This window comes from Zootermopsis nevadensis, unplaced genomic scaffold (genome assembly GCF_977971745.1).
Source record: "Zootermopsis nevadensis isolate Lab colony 2312 unplaced genomic scaffold, Znev_1.0 Znev_ptg000061l, whole genome shotgun sequence".
In the NCBI taxonomy this organism is placed as follows: domain Eukaryota; kingdom Metazoa; phylum Arthropoda; class Insecta; order Blattodea; family Termopsidae; genus Zootermopsis; species Zootermopsis nevadensis.
This window is the reverse complement of record NW_028259192.1, coordinates 14,620,028-14,647,938: the sequence shown is the minus strand read 5'-3', so window position 1 is coordinate 14,647,938 and position 27,911 is coordinate 14,620,028. Positions and strand designations below refer to the sequence as shown.

At 39.9% G+C, this 27,911-nt stretch overlaps 1 protein-coding gene across 1 annotated transcript in view; it reads left to right on the top strand.

The window, feature by feature from the left end:
• Positions 1-27,911, top strand: part of LOC110836714 (A disintegrin and metalloproteinase with thrombospondin motifs 7) — a 183,449-nt gene that overhangs the window by 110,068 nt on the left and 45,470 nt on the right. Inside the window, exon 3 of the mRNA XM_022078211.2 lies at positions 24,244-24,647. Within this exon, the coding sequence (XP_021933903.2) occupies positions 24,244-24,647 (404 nt within the window). The remainder of the gene's footprint in view (positions 1-24,243; positions 24,648-27,911) is intronic.

Below are 27,911 nucleotides of genomic sequence, written 5' to 3'. Positions count from 1 at the left end.
CTTATCTCCATGGCAAAGGTTTGTCACCTAACAACGCATCCTCCCCCATTCATTGTCGTTCCCTACGTGGGCTTTGATTTGTTTCAGACTGTCTTCGACCAGAACTGATCACGAACGCCAAGATTTAGTGGAATGCAGAGAACACGCATAATAGGCAAGACAATAGGTTCCTTTATACGGAACGTAATAAAGAGACATTTTTTTGAAAGAAACGCTGGTACTGCCTATACGGAACGGAGACCCTGTTCAGAACCTAATACTCCCTCAGCTTGTCAACACGTTTCCCGCTCAGCATGCAACCCAAAATTTCATTACGGCGTTCTCAACAGTATGACATCGGTCCGTGTCCCGATCCGGATTAAAACATCCCATATCCTCGTACACCATTCCTATAAGATCCGTTTTGATGTTATCCTCCCATCAACGCCAAAGTCTTCCGACTGGTCTCTTTTCTCCCGGTTTAATAACAACTGTTCTGTGTGTATTTATTAACTGTTCCATGCGTCCTATATACCACATCCAGCTAATCCTCATTGACCATATGATCCGCATAATATCTAGTCAATAGTAAAAAAAATATTAAGCTTCCAGAGTCCTGTTGCTACTCAACATACTGGCCCAGATATTACCAACAGCATCCACTTCCCCAGAGCGCTTAATTTATATTAGATTAATGCTGTAAACTAAGTTTCACACGCATGAAAAGGTTAGGTTAAGTTTTTCACATAGGCCAAAGATTCGTTTTTGTGTTTTTAGATACAAGAAATGAAAATACAATTTTCTGCTCTGAATGGTAAAATGCAGTTCCCAAATTCAATCTTTTAATTATCCATTCGTTACTTCAGTTCTTATTTACGATCTTTTATAAATATTTGAACTTTGGCAGATTATCGAGGGATTTATTAATTATCCTTAGAAGCGCTGGAAGTGATTTAATGATTGTCTTTCCATAAGCCAGTTTAAAAAAGGAAAAACTAATTTAGAAAGAGATATTCTGTGTATATTATGTATCACTCTAATGTGTTTTGTCCTATTTTTATTAAGCATGGCTTAAAAGCCAGGCACCTTCCGTTAACTATATCAGGATGCCTTCTTTACGGAGTTCTAACTGTGTGGAGGAACCACAGACATGAGTACTTAAGTCTTAAATTTTGTTTGTTAGATTTGAAAGCCTATAACAGGGTTCATCGACCGGATTTAATAATGGATACCACTTGTGAGACCTAGTTGCAGAGGAGACGATAATAGTAAAATGTATTTTAAGAGGTACGTTGTAAATATATTGGCTGGATTAATCTGGTTCATGGTAAGGACCTGGCTTGCAGACTCGTATGAATACGGTAACGAACCGTCAAGTTCCATAAAAGGTGAGGAAATTCTCAACAGATGAGAAGCTATTCGCTACCTGATGAGGCCTCTGCTTCTGTTTCAGTCAGGACAAAGTTGTACTCCTGGTTATCAGTTCAAATTCGCTGGCGAAAATTAAATGTAGGAAAGAATTGGCTTGTGCTCTTTCCGAAATGATTTTTCGGTTATGAAATAACATCAGGAAGAACATGACGTAGGAGTACGTGCACTTGCACATGCACTCCGCACCGCTTCGTATTCGTTGCTGGGTTTCGCTTTGAAAGTATCTTCGTGAGGTCTTGCACGTTCTCCTTGGTAACATGAAACTCATTTCTCTCTCTCATGCAATGATTTCAGAATTCAGAAAATTTTGTTGTACCAATAATTTTCTTTAGGAAACGGAAGATTCTGAGAGCCTAGTCATAATAATGAGGATTATTTATTTCCCCTTCATAGTTCCTCTTATACCATTCTGGTTAACTGTAAACAGTTTTCTGTTTCATTCAGAATGTTGAATATTTGATAGAATTGTTTAGATAGGAGATTGATTAACCACTAATATAGCCCCTGTGTTCATGACAACGCCGAAAGTGCGATCACACTACTCTAGCGGCAAGTACAAGGTCGCACGTTCCCTTTGATCTTTTGGCATGATTAACAGAACTGTTAACAGCGCGGAATTAAACTGTGGTAATTGAATACGAAGGCCCAACGCACGTACTAAAGCCAACCACTGGACATTGTCCTGAACCAGTTCCATCTACCTCCCTTGTTAACTTATACGTCATACAGATCGGCAGAAATATGAGCTTGAAAAAATTATTTTCGAATGATCTTGAATATTTTAAAAGCCTCTCTCCAGAAAAATCCGTGACTTATTTTGTCGTGACGATGAACTCTCCGTGACCTCAAAACTAACATGTGTATTAACACTCAGATTTCTAAATATCGGCAGAAATATGCGCTTGAAAAAGTGAACTTGAGAAATTCAAAAGCCTCTATTCGGAAAACCCACGGACTGATGTTGTCCTGACTATTTCATGACAGTGGCCTGTGCGTGACCTCAAACTATCATGAGTATTGACACTCAGATCCCTACAGATCCGCAGGAAGACGCGTTTGAAAAAATTACTTTCGAAATACCTAGAATATTTTAAAAGCCTCTCTTTGGAAAACCCCTCGACTTAAATTGTCGTGACTATGACATAACGATGACCTGTCCATTACCTCAAACTGACATGAGGATTATCACTCAGATTCCTACAGATCAGAAGAAATATGCGCTTGAAGCAATGAGCTTCTAATGACCTTGAGAAATTTATAAGCCCCTATACGGAAAACCCACGGCCTGATATTGTCGTGAAAATGACATGACGGTGGCCTGTCCATGACCTCAAACGGACATAAATATGGTCACTCAGATTCCTGCAGATCGGCAGAAAAATGCGTTTTAAAAATTACTATCCCTAAAACTACTGTTGGTATCTACAACTTGAAAGCATTTTGCAGTTTCTTGAAGCCTAGTTTTCTTTAACGGGGTAATTCCTAACCTTATGAGTGGAGCTTGCAGTAGTGATGATGTAGTGTTCTTGTTGGTGATGGTGATGCTCTTACCGCGAACGGCGGTCCCAGAGCTCTCCTCTTTCTTTTGTTTCTCTTTGTAAATGCACTCTTGTTGCGGTCTCATTGCAGTCAATTTGTCTTTGTCCACTGTGCGTCGCTTGTATGGACGGGTTGGTGACCTTCCTGAGCAGATATGAAATCTCGATTACTCTGTACAAAGCAGTCGTTTTAAACGCTGGTTATGGAAGGTGAATAAAGTAAATGCACTCTGGGAAAATCGTCCATAAGTTTAATTTCATTAACAACTCAACGGATTCTTCCTTCTGAATATTTTCTCCGGCATCTTAAATACTGTCGTGTTGAAATATAATTTTCTTTCGCGAAATTTGACTAGTTCCCGCATCGTTCGGCAACAAAAATATTTCCAGGCTGAAATGTTTTAAGATTTCTTCTCGTCGATGCGTATTACACGTCCTGGCCATCTCATCTTCCTTGATCAGATAAGCTGAATAACTTTCGGTAAAGATTACAAATTATGAAGTTTATCTTTTTGCGGTTTTCTCTATCCTCCTGTTACTCCCTCTTCCCTGCATTATACAGAAATTCTCCAACACCCTCGATTTGTGTTCTCCTAGAGCAGACAGACAGATTCCACACCCCACACGAAACAACATTTTAAATTAGCCAAAAGTTTGGTATGTTTTAATCTTTACCATACATTGATACATAGGTCCACACATGCACATGTACGTACGTAGTCGACGTTTATACAGTTTTATATGCAGGTTCTACATACGTGCATACATGGACATATGATTGCATACATCCATGCGTACAGACATACATCCTTAGAACATACATGGCAGTTAACGTGTGCTTATTGCGTCGTGGAGCTAGTACGACTTTCAACCAAGCAGTCGGGTATCCTACATTTTGAGCTCGTTTAGGCATAAAGCAACACGAGCAGAAAGAGACCTGCCACACGGTATTGGACGGACCTGTCTTGTGTTCTGGCGCCAGGATGTCCGCACGCACGGCTTATAAATACAACTACTTGTAGTTCCTACACCATTCAGTGGCGTGCTGTTCTGCGCACTGTTCGTCGCATTGCAACACATTCTCTGTATCAGTAACGTCACTGAAGTCGCGGGTAACCGATGCCATTAAGGAACTAAAGTCACTACCTTACTAATGTGATGACTACTACGCGGAAGAGGGGGTTGTCGTGTAGTCATTCGATGTCTCGCGAATCTGTACCTTCTGCCAGAACTCAGCCTACCTAGCCTTAGGTCAATATGTCCCTCCATCCGTCATACTGTCCGTCCGTACATCTGCCCATTGGTGCAACAGCCAGACGCCCGTCAATGTCAGCCCCTCTATTCCGTTTCATCTGTCTTCATTGTCTGTCTGTCCGCGCGTCGATCTGTACACCTACGCGTCATAATCATTGCCTGCTCACCGCAAGACGACTTTATTAGAGTTCCTGGTGCTCAGTGCAACAAGGGCATAGTCATTTAGAAATGTAGGCCAGTTTTCATTGTACAGCTACGTTTAGTGGAAGAATTTAATATAGTTCATGTATCTGCAGATCTTCCATTGGGTTTTAAACATGTATGCCTACTCCCTGGTGTGGTTTCTATACAAATTTTAAATGTGAAAGCGATCCTTGGCCGACTTTGTCTATTTAGCGACAGTCGTAGACATCCGAAAGTTGATGTCAGGTTGCGACAAATTAGGAAGTAGTCACAACGTAATAATCCTGACGTATTCGCCAGAGTCTATTCTTTGACCTTCATTAATGACGCCACTAACGTCAAAGTTGTTTAGGGTCAATTAACTTTTGCGTGGGCAAGGATTCTGTTGCGTGTCTGTGTGACAACGTCGCTGGGGACAGCCCATTTGGTTGTGTGGCTGTTTGGGGATTCCCGAAATAGTCACCTCCGCTTTCGGTAGCGGATGTTGAACATCATGTATAATACCCGTTAACGCTGTACGATTTTAACCAAAATTGTAATGGTCGACAAATTTTAGGAAAAATACCCAATATTAAATTTTATAGAAATTCGTTCCGCGGTTCACAAGTTATATGCGGGCAGACAGACTGACAGATTTGGCGAAGTTGATAAGCGTACTCTTGCAGCTGTAAGTTACAAATGCACCTAAAACATATTCTTCAGCTTTTCTTGGACAGTTGTGACCAAACTCGTGAGTTCAGCGGATTGCATATAATATTATGACATCCTGAATGCTACAAGAGACAAATCATGGACTGCATTTTATTTTACGTAAAAAAACAAACTTGGGTTTTGTTTCAGTGTCGCGGAGGCAGAATTTGCTACAAATTCCTGGTAACGTTTCCTGACTAGCCTCACTCTCGCTTGCAGAAGTTTTTAAGTCCCATCCTTCTGTGAATGACATCCTTGAAGGACACAGACTTATTTTGTGACTCAGTGCACTGTCTCGTTTTTTATACTCAACCGGTGTCAACAATGTGCTGTAGATGTGATCGAATTCACTGTAAGACTTCGTTTGTGTGGCGAAACGAATGCCCTAGCAACAGTGCGTTGCTCTTATCAGCATTCTAATACTTTCGCTCTGATTAGCAAAGTTCGATGCCTAATAAGACAAAAAGTATAAGCATAGCGTAAAAGGGATCGCATATATAGAATAATTTGAATTTTGGCCTTTGTGAATGGCCGGGAAATTCCCCTTCTGTGGAATACCACCCTGATGATGGAGGCAGCAAATCTCTGAAGCGGTATTCTGACCTTGTGATAACACTCCATTGCATCCAGTCGCCGTGAAGGGTTCATAGCTTATAAAATTTTGTATAAATTATCACTTTGGTTTTGATCAGTACTTAACTGATATATTCTTATAAATCTGCTGTTTTGAGCAAATCAGAATAGAATTTTTGGTAAGGGCAAAATCTTCTTGTTTTCGTTCCGAAACCTCATAAATAACAGTCGCGGTTATAAATAACGCGTCCCAGCGGTATTTGTGTTCTGGTGAAGAATTTGTGTGATATATGTTTTTTTGAAGACACGATACTTTTTTTTTCATTTAACCAAATCATCTGCTTAACATGGAGGCGTAGAGAAAGATGTATACAAGTTCCGTATGCCTCTCCTTATACAGCAAACACCGCTCAGCATGGATCGGCCAACTACAATGTGCTACAATCCTTTGTGGATAACCACACCGGTCATAATTGCAATTCTTTGTGTTCATGAATAATGAAACTACGAGGGAATGACAGGGAAGTGTCTCCTTTATTGGCATTATCATTATTGCCACTTTAGAACTACGTAACTAGCTGTCTTGTCATTTAAGTAAAAGATTCCTCTTCCTGTGTTGAAAGAGGTAAATAACCTTTAGAAGACATCTGTTTCTCCTCCCTCGAACATGATTCGTCATTCAGAAACTTCTTTCGTGATCCCTAGACGGTAAATTCGATGACAAGAACAAGTAAAGAATGTCGATTTTAGTAGAATTTGAGGTTTTCACGTCGGTGAGTCAGAAGATGGCTGTCTTCTTGAATATTGCGCCGTGTAATCTTCTGGACGTTTACCGACGTTTCAGAGATTAGGGCGATGATCGCCCTGATGACGGAGGCAGTATGACCTCTAAAACGTTGGTTAACATCGACCAGACTACACAGCGCAACAACCCAGAAGACAGAAATCTTCATACTCTGATGACGGAGGCAGTATGACCTCTGAAACGTTGGTTAACATCGACCAGACTACACAGCGCAACAACCCAGAAGACGGAAATCTTCATGCTCATCGCCCTGATGACGGAGGCAGTATGACCTCTGAAACGTTGGTAAACATCGACCAGACTACACAGCGCAACAACCCAGAAGACGGAAATCTTCATACTCATCGCCCTGATGATGGAGGCAGTATGACCTCTGAAACGATGGTAAACATCGACCAGACTACACAGCGCAACAACCCAGAAGACAGAAATCTTCATACTCATCGCCCTGATCACGGAGGCAGTATGACCTCTGAAACGTTGGTAAACATCGACCAGACTACACAGCGCAACAACCCAGAAGACGGAAATCTTCATACTCATCGCCCTGATGATGGAGGCAGTATGACCTCTGAAACGATGATAAACATCGACCAGACTACACAGCGCAACAACCCAGAAGACAGAAATCTTCATACTCTGATGACGGAGGCAGTATGACCTCTGAAACGTTCGTAAACATCGACCAGACTACACAGCGCAACAACTTAGAAGACAGAAATCTTCATACTCATCGCCCTGATGACGGAGGCAGTATGACCTCTGAAACGTTGGTTAACATCGACCAGACTACACAGCGCAACAACCCAGAAGACGGAAATCTTCATACTCATCGCCCTGATGATGGAGGCAGTATGACCTCTGAAATGATGGTAAACATCGACCAGACTACACAGCGCAACAACCCAGAAGACAGAAATCTTCATACTCATCGCCCTGATAACGGAGGCAGTATGACCTCTGAAATGTTGGTAAACATCGACCAGACTACACAGCGCAACAACCCAGAAGACAGAAATCTTCATACTCACCGCTGTGAAAACCTCAAATCTGACTTATTAAATATTAATTTTGCAGAACGAAGATTCTGTTGAGTAGGGCGGTTCACAGTTTAAGAAACACTGTGTTGTCGCTTGTGGGGTGCACTGCCGGATGTAGAGCCAGCCGTTCTCCACCGGCCTGCTTGATATTCTGAACACACTCTCCTCACATTCCAAAGATGCACGATCTTCAAGTACGGATACTTCCGCATTTTGCTGTATCGGTTGCCTTGTTGTTCTCTTGTAATTTCACTTTCTTGCATTGGATTGTTTCTTCTCATACGTGATCTTCGTATTACACGCATCGTACAAACGGACGCTGCTGTATGATTCGTATACTGAGAAGGGAACATACTTCTTGATTACAGATTTTTCATGCTTTATGTCCTTCCTGTGTGCTTATACACGTGGTGATTTCCAGTTCTTCGACGATTATGGAACTTACTTATTTCATTGAACGTGAAGGTAAATGTAAGAGTCTGGACTTCATCCCTTGCTCGGAGTGTACAGAGTTGTGCTCGGTTTCAATACTTAAACGTAATCTTTGATGTAAACAGGCTCGAGCAAAATTTTCTTTATGTAACTGCTTCTATTGTTTCATTCAGTTCCAGATGTTTCCCCTAGTATTTTGTTTTCAAATATCTGTGAACACAGATCATGTTTCGAATCAACGGGACGAATAATTGTTTCTGTATAATGGACACCAGGAGAGACAAAATGAATAATTATCATCATGAACATAATCACCCGCTTCTCTTTTTAAAAGTGTCCTTTCTTATTGTGTCATGGGTCTTTCTCTCTTTCTTCTTTCTGTCTGCTTATATTTTGGCAGTTTGCATGGAATTCGGTGTAGATTAATACGTAGAACGTTTTAAGTAATTGGATTTATAGCAATGATCTCAGTGTTTTGTTTCAATTTTGTCGTTTGATCTTTCTGTTCTCTCATTGAGCTGTTTTGTCACCGCCCATACTTCTGTTTCATTCAGGGTTTTATTGAAAGATCCCATGCGAAGTCGATTTTAACCCAAATACACAAACGCGTTAACTCGTTACAGTGATCGGTTATTTGACAAATATGATGATAATAATAGTTTCTATAGTTATATGTAAATACCAGTTTAAAGCTGAGAAAAGAATAATAATTATTTATAATTATGGTAAAATATATTTTTAAATTATCTGTTAGATTTACATAATATGGCATTTTTGCTTAATTTGATTTCTCATTAATATCGATTTTATTTAAGAAAATTAGTCTGTATTTTCCCCGTCTACTTCATTGTTCGTTCCACTCGTTAGAAACCTCTTTCACTCTTCACTCTCGTTTCTTTCTTCTTGTTTTTTTTGTTTCCTCTATTTTCTCTCGTCTTCTTCCTTTTAATGCGTGACTCAAAGAAGAACTGAGGGCACGAGGCAGTGTCTTCCCCGATGTTAACAATCGCCACGCTTTCGGATTTGTTTGTTTATCAGAAAACGTCCCTTTGCTCTTGTCTCTGTGTAGAAATGAGGGCTAAAATAGTAGCATCATTTCCACTGTACAATAAAGATCAGTTTCCTTCTAAAATTAAATCGTAGAAACGTAGACCGCCCCTAGACATCCCACAGTGGACCATGGCAACTGCCTAGGTCCATGATCGTCGGTCCTCCCCTCCCTTTGCCCTGCCAAACTTTCAGCTCGTCTTGAGATCACGGAGAAGAGTCAGTCTGTCGTCAGGATAAAGACGGTCCCTTGTTCAAGCTATACTTCTAATAAATAAGACGCTTGTTTTGTTTATCGGCCACGCCTTTTTGTCTTAGAACAGAGCCAGACTTAATTCGAGGAAGAAACAAAACATTACGTTTTCAAATTATTAATTAGGCTGTGCTTTGCCTTAATTCTACAGCAAGGTTTTATTGCAAAATTATGTGGTTAATTTTGCGTGTTTTTTCTAAAAAAACTGGATAGTAGGTTGAACTTAAATACAGCCATCTTAATGGAATGCGTAATGTCGGGGAGTGGGGTCTGAAGCATCAGAGAGGTATGAGGAATATGTGATCCATTTTCATCCTATCACAGACTGCAGAATTAAATTATTGCTCTGTGGGTGCTCCCATATAAAATGTGTGTTCTTGCCGTCACCCGCTTCAGGAGGACATAAACTACCGCTGAGGTAGGCCTGTAATGTTGGATCCCTCAAGGGAGAACGATCCCTCACGGCTGAGGATAAAACTGCGTCTACAAATGGGTCTTCAACGGCGAAATTTCTGGGTCTCAGACAGGAAGAGATTATGTCCTTACTCAGCTGATTAATTGCATAAAGCCTGGGTGAGGACGTTCTATCTAGTGTACATGACAGTACAAAGAAGCATGCCATTAATCAAGACTCATTTCAGCAGAAGTGTCGGAGTTATTCATGTGAATTGCCGATGTTGGATTATAAAACTGTGGGTTCTCTTCGACCCAAATAATGATTTACTTATTGCATTTGCTTCTTTTTAATGTTTTGTTTCATTATGATCAGTTATAATTCGGGCGACAGAAGCCAAGAGAATGGTATGGGCAAAGCACGTTGCCCTCAAAAGATAGTTGAGAAATGCATGCAGAGTTTCGGTCGAAGGACCTCAAAAGCAGAGATCACTTAGCATATCAAGGCGGTTAAGACACCCATTTCAGTCTTGGAAGTAGTTCCTTTTCAAACATTAACATGCCCAAACTTTTGAAATTTACACAAGTTTCAGTTAGTACTTATTTGCAATCTTTCCACTCATATACTACAGTCTGTTTCTTGTTATTTTTATAAGCTTTCAGGTATGTCATTGATTTAATTGATTTTTAAAGTCTGAATCCTTACACATTTTATAAGACCCTGTGACGGAGGGTTGGCCCATCGGAGGCCTGTACCTACATAAGACAACACAACACATAACAGTGAGTCTTATACCACGAGGCCACTGAACAGGATGAACACAAATGATCTGCGCAGTTTCAAATATTTATTTAACAAAAAGTAAACGGAATGCAGAAAAGAAACTTCGACAGTTGAAAGGAGAACTTCAAACACATTTTCGTAACATGTGGACATGTGTAAGAAGTGACGTAACTCAAACGATGGCCACTAGGAGCGCAAATGTTGACATGGCAGCAGTATGGCGAATGAACTCGAGAAAGATTAGTCAGTTCGCAAACAGAAGTATTTCTGGAACTTTCTTTGAGAACTCTATGTAACAGTTTTTACAGATTTTGTGGGTTGATACTCGAGCACACAAAACGTTCTCGTGGTTTGAGTCTCCATTTTAATGTAGTGTGTACAGTTGCACTTCTAGTGGCCATCCTTGTAATTACGTTAGTTCTCCCGCGTGTTACAAAAACGTCTGAATTTCTCCTTCCAGTGTTGTAAGTTTCACTTATGAACTCCGTTTAGTTTTTCTATAATGCATATTTTATACTGCGCAAATCGTTTTTGTTCAATCTATATTACGCGTTTCCTTCTCTAGCTCGTGAAAAGTCCTGGGGTTGTACAGAATGAGTTCTCGGCCGGGGAAAGAAGCACGTGCGAAGTATTGAGGCGGACGGACATCGCCGTTCAGCCGTTAGCACTTCTGCTTCCTATTCATCAGGTCCCAGGTTTGATTCTTGGCTCTAAAGCAACTTTTCTGACCAAAGTTCTTCGTGATATTAATACTTCCACGAAAACGCTCTGATTATATCTTAGCAATATGCAGTAGTTGTTTACTGAAACATTCTTCCGAGTTCCTGCCATTTTCTCCTTCGACCTTGGAAATGTAATTATGCAATTCGGAAGGCAACGCTATATAAAACAAGAAATAAATTTTTAAGTGCCTGAGACGGAAAGCACAGTGTTTTTTTCGCTCTAACATGCGGTTCAGCTCGGGCTTGCTGACGTCTGACGTCTTAAGAATCTGATTGTTACACATTCTTATGGCGCCAGTCTCTGAGTTGCATGCTTCTGGCGCCAGCGTCGTCGTACATCAATCACGAATTTTACGTCGAAACACTAAATTGACCCGCTCTGTTTAATTGGTTCACAACATGGGATATTTTAGTTCGCCGCGTGCATAAAACAGACGGATTTGAACGACACGACGCAATATAGTTGTTAATTCTAAATGTGGTTCTGCTACTACGCTTCTTTTCTGACTCCTTCAGGTCGCTTATAAAAAGTATCTTCTTGCATTGGAGCCAGCTTTAGGACGGACAGCGATCCTCGTGTGATCCCGGCAGTACAGTGTTTCCGAAGGTCTGATAAGCGTTCGACCGGTATTTGCGAAAGGACGTCAAGGGTACGTGACAGAAAATGATTTCATAAAAAAAAATTCCCAGAGTTTTATTTCCTGTCAGATGAGTTCTGACACAAATAAGATTTTAAAATTCCGTTAATACTGATAAAGATTTTAAATTTTTGTTAATTTTTTAGCTAATCTCATAGCCTTTACGTTAAGTTCGTACTAAATCTTAATAATAATGTGTTTCGACTACTTGCTAGTTTATTGATTATGGTTGGAAGAGGGGGTTCCCCGACAAAGCCGAGATCCCGAAAGGGGTACGCATTTGTTTAAAGTTTTGGAAACGACGGTAACGGCCACTAGGAGTGGAATTACTACTTCGCGGTATTTTGTGAGTCAATGTTGATAAAGATGTATTTATAATGCAATGATGAAGTGCAAATGTAATCACTCAATCAAAATGTAAATTTTTGGTCAAGACCTGCTGTTAGGAATTTATGCGGCCCCTCCGAAAGGAAGTAAGTCTTTTATAAAGGTTTACAGATCGTCTAGTATGTTCATTATTTATTTTTTTGAATCAGGAATTACAAACTCCCACCCGAAATACCATTGTGTTTTTGTGAGCGGCGGTCGTATCAAAACTATTTTTAATTTGTGTGTGGTTCTTTTCAGAGTTTATTACTAGAATAAAAGTGTTTATGTTTCTGTAGCAATTCCTTCATTTTTTACTCACACTTTTATAATAAGAATAACTTAAAATGCCGAATGCAGCACGGATTCATGGTCAGTATAAACAAAAAATTAAGTGGATGTAAGCGATTACGTATATCAATAAATTAAGTGATGTGTATTAAAATCAAAATGTTAATTTGCACAGTGCTGTAAAGTATTGTTGAAGGAAAACTAAGATTAGAACATGTAAGAAAGACTAGACACGATAACAAATCTCAGACTGAATAAAATATTTCAACTGTGTAAAATACTTTCTACAAAACGAACGAGATTAATTAAACTCTTAGAAATAGGTTAATAGCAGGCCTATGCTTAATGCAAATCTATGATTAATATAAACCTATAATAATGACACTAACGATACCTGTATTTGTAGTTCCGAACGTACGCGATGTTTATCTACCGAAAAGATGACTCATGTTTACACAGTACAGTTTAATCGGTAGTTATTAGCGTTGAATAATTAGAAATCACATGAAGAGAATCGGTCGTGCTCTACAGTGGATGTGTTTAAATATAACAGCCCTGAGTTAGATAGCCGATTTCAGTGTTAAGATTCGAACCTGGAGCCTGAGAAAAACGAAAGAGTACTGCCATCTGCGACTCTGTGACTATTATTGTTTTATTACAGGGTAACCCAGATGCCCATAAGTCAAAGTTGTCCTCCTGGATACAACTTCATGTCGGCTTCTGCAAATAATGTCTGCAAGAACTTTGCTTAATCCACGTATTACAATAAGTTGGTTGTTTTAATCGTAAAATTCTTCCTCTAAAAATCTGTTCAGTTAGCTTCTTAGGGTTACTGTCTTGTCAAAAGATTTGTCAGCTGTTCTTAGGCCTATATTATGACTAGGGTTCGGATGTTCATGACATGTCATATTGCAATTGAGACTTCTATTTTCATTCTAAACTGAAATTAAACATTAACTGGTTTATTCTTATCACAATTAGACTGTATTTATTTTGCACGTAAAAGCATATTTAGGTCATTTTTATGTTTTCGGTCATATTTGTGGTTAAATGCATATTTTGGTTATATTTTGAGGATAAAATTCTTACTTGTAACTACATTTCTCAGGCATTTACAGCGAATCCTTCAGTTAGTTAGGATGCCAAAAGTGAAGTGTTCTGAAAGTTCGACGTTAAGAGGTTTAGTTGAAGATTTTGGCGAGGAATATTTTAGTTCTGATGGAACAATTCATTTCTGTAAACTTTGTGAAGTTAAAGTTACAGCCGGTAAGCGATTTGATTTGCAAAACCATTGTGATACGGCAAAACATAAAGATAATTTGAGCTTACATACCAGTCATCAAAGCAAGCAACGACTTCTGTTCGATAACACTGCAATACCTTCACCATCAAACAAAACATCGGAATTTTCAAAAGATCTGTGTGAAATTATGGTGCAGTTCAAATTTTTCGTAGAGAAATATGTGACTCGGTTAATTCCAGACGAATCAACACTACGAAAAAACTATGTACCTGCCTGTAATGAAGATGTTCTGAAAAGAATTACATGTACTGTAGACGAGAAAAAGATTTGGGTTTCGATTGATGAAACAACTGATGTCTACGGCAGATATGTAGGGATGTCGTTATTGGCACGCTCATTGCTGACAGCCCTGGTTACTTATTCCTTCTTGATGCAGTAAACCACCCCTCTTTCGCCGTAATTTTCGATAACGCCATGAAACTTTTGTGATATTTCAAGTTACAAGACCATATTGTGCGACAATCTAAGATTTTCAATTGAGACCTTGAAAATGCACATCGTTATATATTGTAATGCTGCCAAGAAAGGAGAATGAAGAAAGGTACTTAGTATTTTGAATTTTGTTCATTTATTTATTTGTAATTAATTAATTTGAAATGCATGAAAGGCTCTTTCTTCAAATTTATCTTATTTTTATAGGAGCACGTATTCTCAACATCTGATGTTGATCCAAAACGAGGCATTTACAACTTAAAGCGATTGAGGTTTTTGATTAAAATTGCTAGGAAATCAAGTAATGTAATAGTTGTACATGCATGTGTAAATAAATAACATGATTGAAATACAAAACGCTTTTTTTAAATTTTAGCAAATATTTTTACATAACTAATTAGGTCATATTTTGCCTTTCTTGGGGCATATTTGCATGCATATTTCTCGGTTTTTTAGGTCATGAACATCCGAACGCTAATTATAACTAAACGCTTCCGAATCTGAGTGTTATATGTCAGCGTGTTAGGCACGCCTGCTCGATTAAACGTCAGATTTTAAAGCATCTTGATCTTGAAATATGGACGGCATCTCTAGCTACTATGAATATTTATGACAAGTGACGAACAACTTTCGTTTGATGTGTTGTGGACAGGCATGAGTCTGCGGTAGTCAGAATTGCCAGCCTCTTTGCGTGACTTTTGTATGAGTTACAGCGCATAACTTACATAAGAGAATAACAAACACATCAATGGAACTATTTATAATAAAAACATGAAGAACAATAAATACGGAAGTACAATTACCAAGTGCCATGAAGCATTATTTATAAGATGTGTCTTGTACTGGTTATGTGGGAATTTTATGTGTATAAATTATTGTATTTATCTTGCCACTATTTTAATTCTTATGATTCGTTTACTCCGGATATTTATCACAAACCATAAGAACGCACTAAAATCTTATTCAGAATAGGAAGTGGCTTCATTATCGTCAGTATTTGCGTGTCAGAGAACTAAAACAACATAAGTCCGGTCAGTTTTTGTTGTTTATTTCTGTAGTTCAAGGTAATTCACTTATGTATAGTAAAATGCACACGACTCTGTATATATTTAAGGTATAATGTGTGTACATAACATTGATAGCACAGCCCAAAGTTTCAATCCCGTTCATACCAAAGCACTTTATTGTTTGTCTTCCAAGACATTTCCTCGCTAAAATGTTACATGATTTTTTGTTTCTCTCTGCTATCCTCAATCCACTCGCAGCCTGGTGTAGCCTGTTTAATATTATTCCAATAATACCAGGTTGCATCTATAACTCACGAAACAAAGCCCTAGAGTCTTCACTAACTTCACCCTGATCCCGATCAGATTCGCTTATGAGCACCTTGTTTCAAAATACTTGTAATTTATTGATACAGTCTTTCGGGGTAATGAATCGCCTCAATTCGCTATGAGACAGCGATATACATTGCTTTATGAATTATTATATTTTGCATAGTCTCCTAGTAATCAGATCAGAGAAACATGACGAAAGAAAACGGGGAGAATTGAGGATTGTGTGATATACATTGTAGTAATTGCCATTTTTAATGCATGTATGTTTACGTATATTACTTTCCCCCGTTATTTTACGACGTCGTATCAATATTTGATGTTTTATAGCAGTGGTCCCCAACGCAATGCCCGCGTTGTTACAGAAAGACGTTATACTGAATAATGAAGGCCGTTCAACCATGAACATCATAAAATCAAAGCACAGATCTCGACTTACTGATGCCCATCTTGACGATTGTTTGCGAACAGCAACATCATCCTACACTCCCAAATTTGAAAAACTGGCCGATGAAATGCAGTGCCAAACATCACACTTGAGTAATAATAATTGTACTTATAAAACTACGTATTTTTGATTGCGTGGTTTCTTGTATCATTAAACGTCGTGTTATTTTGCGTATTATTTGGTGTCCATATCTTATTTGTCCAGAAAAAAGAAAATTTGGCTTTGTTAATTGGTTGGTGCCCGCCACGTTCTCATAAACTCTCAAATGTGCCCGTAGGCATAAAAATGTTGGGGACCTCTGTTTTACAGCTTTTAATTGGTTATGGTAGAATGAATATGAATCTACATTACGAAGGTTGCAAGAAGTAGAGTTGTCGTGGTCTGTTTTGAAGAACTGTCTCTGCATTCGCCTGGCGGGATTGAGGAAAACCACGAAAGACGTCAATATAGTCCATCTCTCGGCTTACATACTGCTCATCGAGACTTTGCTAAGTACAAAGTAGGATTGGGAAGGTGGAATTGCGTGTATATTTGTGTGTGTATGTGCGTGCGTCGCATGTATATATGAATGTATACCTGCATCTGTCTGTACTTAAGATGGCGACTTACGTGCTCATCAGATGTTATTACCCTTAGTTCACTACTACCAGTCTGTTAACAGACAGGGCAAATAAAACGCCTATCACCAAGAAACAGTGTAAGCCTACTATCGCAGTATTTACAAACATGTTTATACCAGAAAAAGAAAATAAATTTTCAAGACTATTTATAACAGGAATTTTAATGACGCTAAACTAAGTTAATACTGTCTTAGTCACACGTAATTCTGAATTTTATTAATGCGTAAAAACAAAGTGTTAAAGATAATAATAGCTGTTATTCTTTTTATTGTTGTATATACGCCTAACTACCGGGGTTTTACGACCCAGATACCGGTTAGTTTTTAAGCGCTTTCAATGGGAAATTGCTTATTTGTATCCACTGAGAATTCCGTTAAGGCGCCACACCATATATATCACCAAATGTGGCGTTAAAGCGGGATAGCGGTAAATCGAAACTTGGGCGAGAGGCATACGAGGTGCGATCGGAAAGTTTCAAGACTGTGTCAATAGAGGGCGAACCGGATGTAATACGAGCTTCTGCCGCTAGGGGGTGCGGCCTACATTCATAGTGAATCAGTGTGCCAGCCGGCATCATCGAATTAGCATTTTTTTCTTAGTTACGGGCGTTTTGGTAGTGCATTACACCTACCCTCCTGCGATTTCGGAATGGTGGATTTTCATGAACAAAGAGTGTGCATCAAATTTTGCCAAAGACTTGCCAAAACGGCTACGGAAACCTATGAAATGCTAAAGCAAGCATTTGGGGAGTCCGCAATGGGTCGTGCACAAACTTTTGTGTGGCATTCACGTTTTAAAAATGGCCGAACCTCTGTCGATGATGACGAGCGTTCTGGACGACCATCTTCGAGCACAACGCCCGAAAATGTTACGAAGATTCGGCAGGCCATTCACGAAGATAGACGTCGTACCATCAACGACTTGTGCGACATTTTTGGGATAGGCTTTGGGACCTGTCAGCTGATTCTAAAGGAAGAACTCCACATGCGACGCATCGCAGCCAAGTTTGTGCCAAGGCTCCTGTCTGAGGACCAGAAGCAGAATCGACTTCTCGTTTGTCAGGAGCTCAAAGATCTTGCAAGAACCGACCCCAACTTCCTTTCTAAGGTTTCCTCTTCCCAAAGATGAAAATTCAGCTAAAGGGAAGGAGATTTGAGACGATAGAAGAGATTCAGGCAGAATCGCAGATGGTGCTTGACAGGCTGACAAAGAAAGATTTCCAGGGATGCTTCCAGGCTTGGCAGCGACGCTGGGATCGTTGTGTTCACTCCCAGGGGAACTACTTCGAGGGTGATGGATGAATTTAATACCTGAGATAAGTGTACGGGTTTTTATAGGCGCAGTCTTGAAACTTTCCGATCGCACCTCGTATGGGAGAATAATATTAAAATTGACCTTTGGGAAATGGGGTATGAATTCATATAGCTCAGGATAGGAGGCACTGATGGGATCTTGGGGACGCGACAGTGATTCCTCGGATGCCGCAGTGGGCGTTGGACACGGTCACGGACTGATATATCGGCCATTTTAAGAGCGGTAACATATTCCTGCATAACGAGTCTAAAATTGAGCATGACTTGTCAATTTTTTATTGAGTCTAGATTGAAATGGATATTGAAAGGTATTAGTTGAGTCTGTAACAAACAGCACTAGTTCCGTTTCTTGCAGCACAAAGCTCGAGGCTAGAATTTAACAGTTCTGTCAGACACACAAATCGTCCCTTGACCCGTGTCCCAGATTGGGAACAATTTTGTTTTCTTCCAACATAGTGTCTGTTTGGCGCCAGCGGCACTAACCTCATTTTGCCGTAATCTCAAGAGAACGTATTACGGAATGTGATTCTGTCGCTTGTCGCGTGTTTTACGACAAGGAAAATTAGATTTCTCTCATTTGTACAGCATCTTCTGCTCTACAAGGACATTTAAGCCGACCGAAATACCAGACAGCGAGAAGAATCAGTTTTAGATAAAAAGAAATTCACTCTGATCTTGCCAGCCTCGGAGACACGGTACGTAACACACAGAGGTGATGCGTACAGTTTTACAGACACGATCTCAATTTCCGGGATCGATCATACTCGAACTACTAACGAGCCTTGACAAGGTGTAACTTTGCAGAATTCTAATCCGGGTCTTAAGAAATATGTCAGGTTGTCACGGCGGTGCTCGCCCTGATGATGGTGGCAGAAAACGTCTCTGAATCCTCAGTCAGTTTAAACCAGATCACAAAACTCAACATCCCAGTACACAGCCATCTTCATACTCGTCACCGTGAGAATCTATGATGTCACCATCTAAGATATGTTTGTGATTTATTTAATGACGCTGTCAGTAACTCAGGATATGTAGCATCGACGATGAATTAGAAAGGAAGTGGCTCTGGGATAATTTAAGGAATAATCCCGATATTTTCATAGAGCGACTGAGGAAAGTACGAAAAATCCTCATTCAATATAAAATATAGAGCAGCTTTAGAATATGCTGTTTCGTAGTTCCTAGTGTGTTACTTCGATCTTAGATCCAATGCCTAAGCCAAATAAAAGTTACTCAACTTTTATGAACATCTTATTGTTTAACAGGACTCTGCTGAAACTACGAAGGTGAATCATCGTTAATGAAACAACGTGCGGATAAGTGTACTAATTACTAACACTTTACTGTGTTTGAAGTCCAGTAAAGGAATGTTGTGTGTGGGAATACTCGGTCAACAGATCAACACTGCATATATTGGACATGGTAATTCACTAAATGGACATCCTACCGACACCATAACTCTTATGTAAACTTGTCGCAAAGACGAGAGTGAATGTTAGTCATATTTGTGCAGTGTGTAATGCCATGTGATACTGGATAAGAAGGGACAAACAAAAGAACAGCGTATTTCAAATGTGTTGCTGTCTGGCACAACCAGACATGTACGAATCGGTGGTAACTCATTATTTTTGATTGTCGCGTCACACAAGACAATCCATACTTCATATCTTCACGAGTATTTGAACACTCGCAACAACGCACCTTTTCAGTGTATGAGTAGGTATTTGCGTGAATACACGATTTCACTCGTTATCTCCTCATTTAATCTCTCACAACAACGCGACTGTTCCTGTGGACCAGAACAGATGACGTCATGAAGGACAGGAACTGAGTCAGAACGCGCTCAAGGCAGGTGAAGGTCACTCGTCTTTGCTGGAAACCCTCGCCAGCAGTTGGCCTGAATTTAATGATGACAGAAGACATTACAAATGCCATTCTTTTTCAAGAGAGAATAGAAATAAAAGTATTTGAAATACCAAAACCAGTTTTAAATACACATGAGATATACGTGAAAGGTGTCTTCATTATTAACGCATCTAAAGATGTAAATTATTTTGGCGTTTGTGGATAAGCCACGTTGAGTTTTGAAGGTTTTACAACATTTCGGCAAACATTGTAGTTCCCGTCTTGAGGGTGAATGTACGTAAGAGGTTAGGAAGCCCTTACAAACACCTGGCAGTGGAAATTGTGTGGTAAGTGTCATGAGCGGACGGACCCCGATTCAACATTCTAAAACAAAGAACGTGAGGGAACAAGGAGGGTGTAGTGCCACCGAAAACTCGTGGTTACTACCTCCGAAACATATCGTAAAATAGGCTTATGTAAGATTTGAGTTTCTCATGGCGGTGAAGATGTCAACCTTGGTTCTCTAGTTAGTAACGTCATGTGAACTTGTAAATAGATACCAGCGTTTCGGAGGAACATATTGCCTCCCTCTTCAGGATAGAACTTTAGCCTTGAATATGAACGTACTAAATTTCTCCTAAACGTTAACAACCAGCCAAAATTCCACAAAACATGATAGCCGAGAAGACCACAGTTTGTATGAATGTAGGCCTATTATAAGTGATGCGCCCTTTCTATATGGAGAAGTATCGTCGCAAGGTCTATGTCATCCACAATATTGTCTATGTAATGCAATGTTAAAATACAGATGCTCAGACTCTGAGATTTATTTAATTTCATCCTATAATTTCTGTCTTCATATTCCAAATGGCCCCTTTCCAAGTGCGTTTAACTCCATGTCCATAGACCCTTAACAGCACTTGGAGAAGAAAATAATTATTCTTTTATGCAGTTTTATCCACTCCATCAGGTTCAAACAACTTTTCTGGAAATATTCATGTTTGCCCTTCCGAATAAGACGTATATAGGAAACCCGCGACCAGAGATAGCATCGTTCATAACAATTCGTGACATCCAACAAAAGCCTTCCTAACTCTTGCCTGTGAATAGAATAAATACATACCCTATGAAGAAAGAAAGACCAACGAATAAAATATAATAAAACAAACCGTGATTAAAAATCAGTAATTCAAATAAAAATTCCATAAAATCAATAGCGGATGTTAGTGGACAAGAAACTAAAGAACGCAAAACTATGCCAAAGAAAGCGCAAGAAGATGAGTTACTTTCACTTACACAGGTAGAGAACAGAAAAATATTCAGATCCATCAATCTGAAAACAACCTTTAAAACTACGAATACCCTACAAAATCATCTACTGTATGCCAGGGGTTCTCGCCCTTTTTCGCTGGCTTTAATCCCAATTCAACACATTAAATGTACCACTGGCCAAATACGTTCACGGAAAACTTATTTATTTTAATTTCATCTTTTGATTTTCTTACTTAATTCGCGTATCATTCAACATTGGCTCGCTTGCCACCAGTGGTACGCGCACCATAGGTTGAGAAACGCTGATCTATGCATCATCAGAAAACCCAAAAATAAAATGTCCTCTTTCTAACTTTGGTGGTTCAGTGGTACTCCATGCACTATATCACAGCAGAACCGATCAGATAAAATGCATGTTTAGCCAGCTGCAGCCAGCCAGGCGCTCGCCGTGAGCAGGCTAACGTAGTTAACATGAACGCTCGACATCTGGCTTCAGCATATCGACACTATAATTCAGGTTTCAGGACATTACAATTTTTCTCAGTGTGTGCTGCATTCAGTTTTCAACTTGGAAAGTCGATTTTGCTGAGGTAACCCATTAAGCTTTGTGGCCTTTGTCTGCTCGCAAGTTTCATGAGATGTTGAACGTGTTCTGTTTACACCCAAACCAAAATTACATATCTTGTTGTTTTTCTTTTCAATTTTTTCTTTCTTGTACATTGACGTTTGGAAGTTATTTTTATAACGGCGTTGAACATGTAGTGTATGCGTGTCAAAGGACTACACACATTCTTCCTTGCTTGCAAATTTACAAATGTAAAGATACATAAATCGTAATTAACCTTTTTACCCGCAACCCATTCAATGTCAGTTCAAGTTGCCACAATTCTAACATCTCTATTCCGAGCGCTGCTTCTTTTATAACGAACACAATTACTTAATGCTGTGATATTCGTACAGAGGGTCTTATGCAAATCAACCATTTCTGATTCCATACGCTCATATTTTGTCCTTCCTCAAGTTAAGACTTTATTCCTATCTTAATTTTAAGTATGACGCATACTATTGCTCCTTGTTACGTTTATATTAGAGCAAGTTTTCTCGTGATCAAAGCAATTGTATTTGACAGCTGAAGTTCTATGGAGAAGGCATAATAATAGATCCATTACCAAACATCTAATACAGTCTGTTTATATCTTACCCACTTGCCACATGCTTTAAGAAGGAGTACGCAGCCGTACTTCGTTAGAAATTTTTAACTTTTACGCAATTAAAAATTTGGTATTAAGGTCGAGATTCTGAAGAGCATCCTAAGACCTCGTCTCTTTATCCACTCTACATTTTACAACATGGCGGACAATATAATATTTAAGCCTCTCAGTATGAAGATTTATGTCTTCTGGGTTGTTGCGCTGTGTAGTATGATGAATCGCCCTGATGACGGAGGGAGTATGACCTTTGAAACGTTGGTAAACATCTACCAGACTACACCGCGCAACAACCCAGAAGACAGAAATCTTCATACTCATCGCCCTGATGATGGAGGCAGTATGACCTCTGAAACGTTGGTTAACATCGACCAGTCTACACAGCGCAACAACCCAGAAGACAGAAATCTTCATACTCATCGCCCTGATGATAGAGGCAGTATGACCTCCGAAACGTTGGTAAACATCGACCAGACTACACAGCGCAACAAACCAGAAGACAGAAATCTTCATAATCATCGCCCTGATGATGGAGGCAGTATGACCTCTGAAACGTTGGTTAACATCGACCAGACTACACAGCGCAACAACCCAGAAGACAGAAATCTTCATACTCATCTCCCTGATGACGGAGGCAGTATGACCACTGAAACGTTGGTTAACATCGACCAGACTACACAGCGCAACAACCCAGAAGACAGAAATCTTCATACTCATCGCCCTGATGATGATGGAGGCAGTATGACCTCCGAAACGTTGGTTAACATCGACCAGACTACACAGCGCAACAACCCAGAAGACAGAAATCTTCATACTCATCGCCCTGATGATGGAGGCAGTATGACCTCTGAAACGTTGGTAAACATCGACCAGACTACAAATCGCAAGAACCCAGAAGATAGAAATCTTCATACTCATCGCCCTGATGACGGAGGCAGTATGACCTCTGAAACGTTGGTTAACATCGACCAGACTACACAGCGCAACAACCCAGAAGACAGAAATCTTCATACTCATCGCCCTGATGACGGAGGCAGTATGACCTCTGAAACGTTGGTTAACATCGACCTTACTACACAGAGCATCAACCCAGACGACTGAAATCTTCATACTCACTGCTGTGAAAACCTCAAATCTTACAAGCCTCTCAGTAGTTTTCCAGAGGTCTTAACATGTAAGGAAATCATCTTCACAGGAAACCCTTAAGCAGGAAACGATGTGACTTCCCTTCTTGTAAGTAAAAATAGGAATCAAGTAATCTTTCGGGAACTTTTTCCTTTTGGAGTCACACAATATTTGAAGAGAAATGACGATACGAAAAAACTTATTTCTTTTCCGGCTGTTTCTTAAAATAAACTGTACTGAAATAAATAAATAAATTGTTTTTCGTTATGACTGTATTGTGGTTAGTCCTGTGAAACATTTATTGAGAAGCTTATCAATGTGAGGCCATCCACTCTATTATCCTCGTGTAATCCCGAATCATGTATTACTTATGTAAGCTAAAGGCTGCTTGCAAGGGTGCCATGTTAAATCACTTGACGTACACAGGAAAATGACGAACGTATATACTAAAAAGGCTTTCGGAGAGTGCCCTTCAGCATTGTTTCCAGGCAGGGCAGAGACTGTTGAATGAATACACAAGGACAGATCACAAGTCATTTTAAGGTAATCTCGGTCATTGAAGGCTGGTGACATTTTTGTTTTCCAGAATAAGTTATTTTGTTTCATTATTCGACCCCGCACATGTTCGTTCGCATAACTTATTTTAAATTATTTAAAATCTTTGCTTAAATCCAAAGTTGTAGGAGACTTATTGCTTGCTTTTCTACTGAGATGTGGTGGCAAGTAGGCCTAATATAAGAATATTGATAAATATTTGGAAAATTTGGCATTTATTAGTATGCTTCCATCTGTTATGCGAGCGAAATATAGCCATTCCTGTGCCATCCATTGCACCGAGCCTCGAAGCTGGGAGAGCTGAGTGTGAAATGTGCAATGTGAAAGCGGCAAATAAGTCCCTTGTAATCTTCCTGTCTTTTGTTGCAGGTCTGTACTCTTTGGACATTGACGAATATGAGTTAGTTATCCCTACGAAGGTGACAGAAGACGGCCAGTTCTTGTCACATGATCTAAACCATCACCATAGAAACGGCGAGCAAGAATTATATTTCAAGACCCCTGGGCATGGTCGAAGGAACAAGAGAAGTACGGAAGCCGTAGTGAACTATCACATCCCGGTCGGAATCCTGGGACATAAGCAGCCTCTCCATCTGGAGCTGTGGCCCAGTAGCGACTTCTTTGCTCCTGGTCTCGTCGTGGAACGACGTACTGCCAATCTGTCGGCTCCCAGACTTTCGCCGCCATCTGTTCGTGCTACACGATGCCATTATCAGGGTGCCATTCGCGGCCAACCTGGTTCACAGGTTGCAGTATCTGCATGCAACGGACTGGTGAGTACTCCAGCCTTGGAGTAGTCTAGCAGAAATCCGTCTGAGAAATCCTGGTTTGTGTATGAATTATAACATCAAGAGGACAGTTGCTTAGTTCATGTGTTATATATGTTTTAAGAAGAGAATAGGTTGAAGATAGCAGCGTCCTAGGGTGTTACGCGTCACAGATGCGAAATGCCTCCATCATCAGGACGATCTCACCAAGAGAATAGGTTACTCGGTAAGACTGTGACAAACTCGTTTGTTCGAGTGACATACGTACTTGACTATCACAATGCACAGTAAGTAGAATGTAGATGACTGTTCTGGAATGTTGAGCGTTGTACTCTGGTGGATATTTACTGACGTTTCAGAGGTACTTACTGCTTCCGTCATCATGGGATGAGTAAGACGCGACCGGTTTATTAGTTATTTGGTCCGTTATTACGCTGTGTTTATTGTTGTTTTGTCCTTGCTTGTCCTCTTGTCTTTTTTGTCATATTCTTAATTCTGAGTCTTGGTCTTAAACAACCGGTCGTAAAGCCCTTGCAGTTTTCAATAAACGGGTTACATTTCTATGTTAATCACGTATAGGATAGGAACATCGGCTTAGTAATTACAGACTGCTGATCGAAAATTGTATTGGTTTATGTATGCAGAATAATTGGCTTGAAATAGCATTGCTTTCCTAAGGCGAAGACTGATTATAGTGCATTGTGTTTACTTTGGCAACGTCTTTAAGCCCTTTACTTCCCTTGTCATTATCGGCGTATCTTCCCTACGGACAACTTCATTCATTCGACGGCTGCTGAGTTGCATGAACCTCAGGTCACTCGCTGCTTTTGTGCCTGTGACTATGAATGAGCGAAGTAATTGCATTGGCACTCCGTCGTATTCGGGAAGTACCAGGTTCGAAGCCCGACTATCCTGACTGGCTGGGAATTTCTTGGCTAGCTGAACATACTATTAGATTCTCAAGGACTCGATGGAGGAAGCTCAGTTGAAGTCCATTTGTACCAAGCGATTGTGGCGTAAACATGGTTGCCTATCCTGTACCGGATGAATCAATTCTATATGCCTTCAATAATATTTAAGATCCACTTTAATATTATCCTCGTATCTGAGATTTGGTATCTCAAATGGTTAAACAGGAACGGCGAAGGCTGTTCTGGTGGAATTGTTGAACACGGTTGTTTGTTGCGAATTAATTTAACCGTAAAACAGGCGAGAACGTTATATGCTCTAAGGTACAAGACTTACCGGCCGGTCAGTCGGACAAACAGGAGGACTTCTTGCAGACCTTATTGTGTCACTGTGCCGTGTATACTTCAGTCCGCAAACGCAGTGTCACAAGCGTCGGCTGTGCTGTGTGGTGTATTCAAACAAATCCTTTTTCCTGTCACTTCTATTGCAAGGGCGCTACAGCCCACTTTCAGCCTTGGCCTTTGTGGAGAATGTTTGTGCCGGCTTTTTTTAAATCTTTTTCGACAGTTGGCAGGACTCCCGTCGCAAGGCCTCCCTCTACCTACACGGAATAACGAAACATAAAAAAGCGGACACATATGTGAGTGGGATTCGAATCCACGGTTCCAGCGTTTGAATGACCCAGATCGACCGATCGACCACAGTAATCGGCACTTTTCTTGTTAATTGATAATGTCAGCCATACTCTTACGGAAGCTTGTGACTTGTATTTGGACCTAACAATACACAAAATTTAAAATTTGCAGCTGTAGTTCGAACTTACTTCTGAACTTCATTTAGTAGTGACACTTAACTAATTGGATGGTGCTGGGTCTTTCAAGAGAAGTTCATACTTCTGAGTTTATTAAACCTGAAGGTTCGTAGCCATTTTCATTTTGTCCCTATCACGATACAGCTGAATTCAGTTCGCATGTTCACATTAATGTTTTCTAAGATCCGCTTTAATATTATTCTAAAATCTCTTTAAAGCCTAGTGATAACCTCCTTCAACAACCTATAACCGTTTATTTTGTGTTCGTGGATTTTGTATGACTTTTATCGTAAACAGCGATCATTTTCTGAAACAGCGTTAACCACTTAATCTTTGTTGTGGTGCATTTCTGTGTTTTCTTTGCGGTACGTACTGTATTCTTAAATATTATTTAGACGTACTTTGACTTTAAAGGTTTAATATTTTCCGATTTAATACTCTTTTTCTACTACTCTATATCCTGCCTTCAGGGTAGGTCTTACGACTAAAGTTGTAACCATTTGTTATCTCTTCCGTGCTTCGTGTGTCTTGTATGTCGAGGCAAAAGAAATTCCTGACATGTGGGTTTGTTCTCTCGTTCGAAGTGCGTTGGTTTCAAAACTGAACTATACCAATTAATGTTCGTTTCCAATGCAGACTATCAATTCCTGTAGGCTGCTTTCGTCGATAGGTCATGTCGCCCACAGTGGCGCTTGTTTAGGAAAGATAAAGATCGATTCCAAGAGTCAGGTTCACAAATATGGCAATGCGTGTTAACGTAATGTAAAGCATCATAATTCTTAATCGCACCAAGAGTGAAAGTAATTATGCAAACAATAACTACCGTAAAGATCTACGCTTTGACAACATCGTGGATGGGCCTGCCGGCATCTGCTTCACGCTTGATGTAACTGAATGCTTTATGTACCAACTCTGCAGCTTGCCTGCATCGAACCATCTCTGTTTAACACACCAGTTGGAACCTATGCTTAATGCTGGAAACCAACAGTTTGCTTCACCTAAACATGTAATTCACATGAACACAACACTTCTGTCCAAGCAAGATTATAGAAAAAGACTGAAGCTGATTGATACGTGGTCATGACGTCTCACCCTTTTTTGATTTTATCGCCCTAATAAGATTTGGTGAAAGGAACAATTTCTGAAGTTCCGCATTATGGAACTTTCTAGCATACTGCTACTTCTTCACTCTTATGCTCAAATAATTTCCTCAAGACGTCTGAAACCTTAACCACGCAAATAACATTGTCTACACATAAGTTTGCTGTCACAGGCGCCAAACGGAAAGTCAAAGTTTAAATTCTATCGGACACGCCAGATCTGTTACGCAATGCTTTCGTTTCCCAGTTTCTTGAAACTTCATATAAGCTTCGTATTACATTAAAGTCGGCAGTGTGCATGCGCGTTTCGCACAAAGACCGGGATGTAAATGCCAATTAGGAACCTGCAGCAATAATTTCATGTCCTGCCATGCTTGCGTAATGAAAGTCGTTATTTCAACCACAATTACCATACAGGCTTCAGCTTTGTATTATAACATTCACAATACT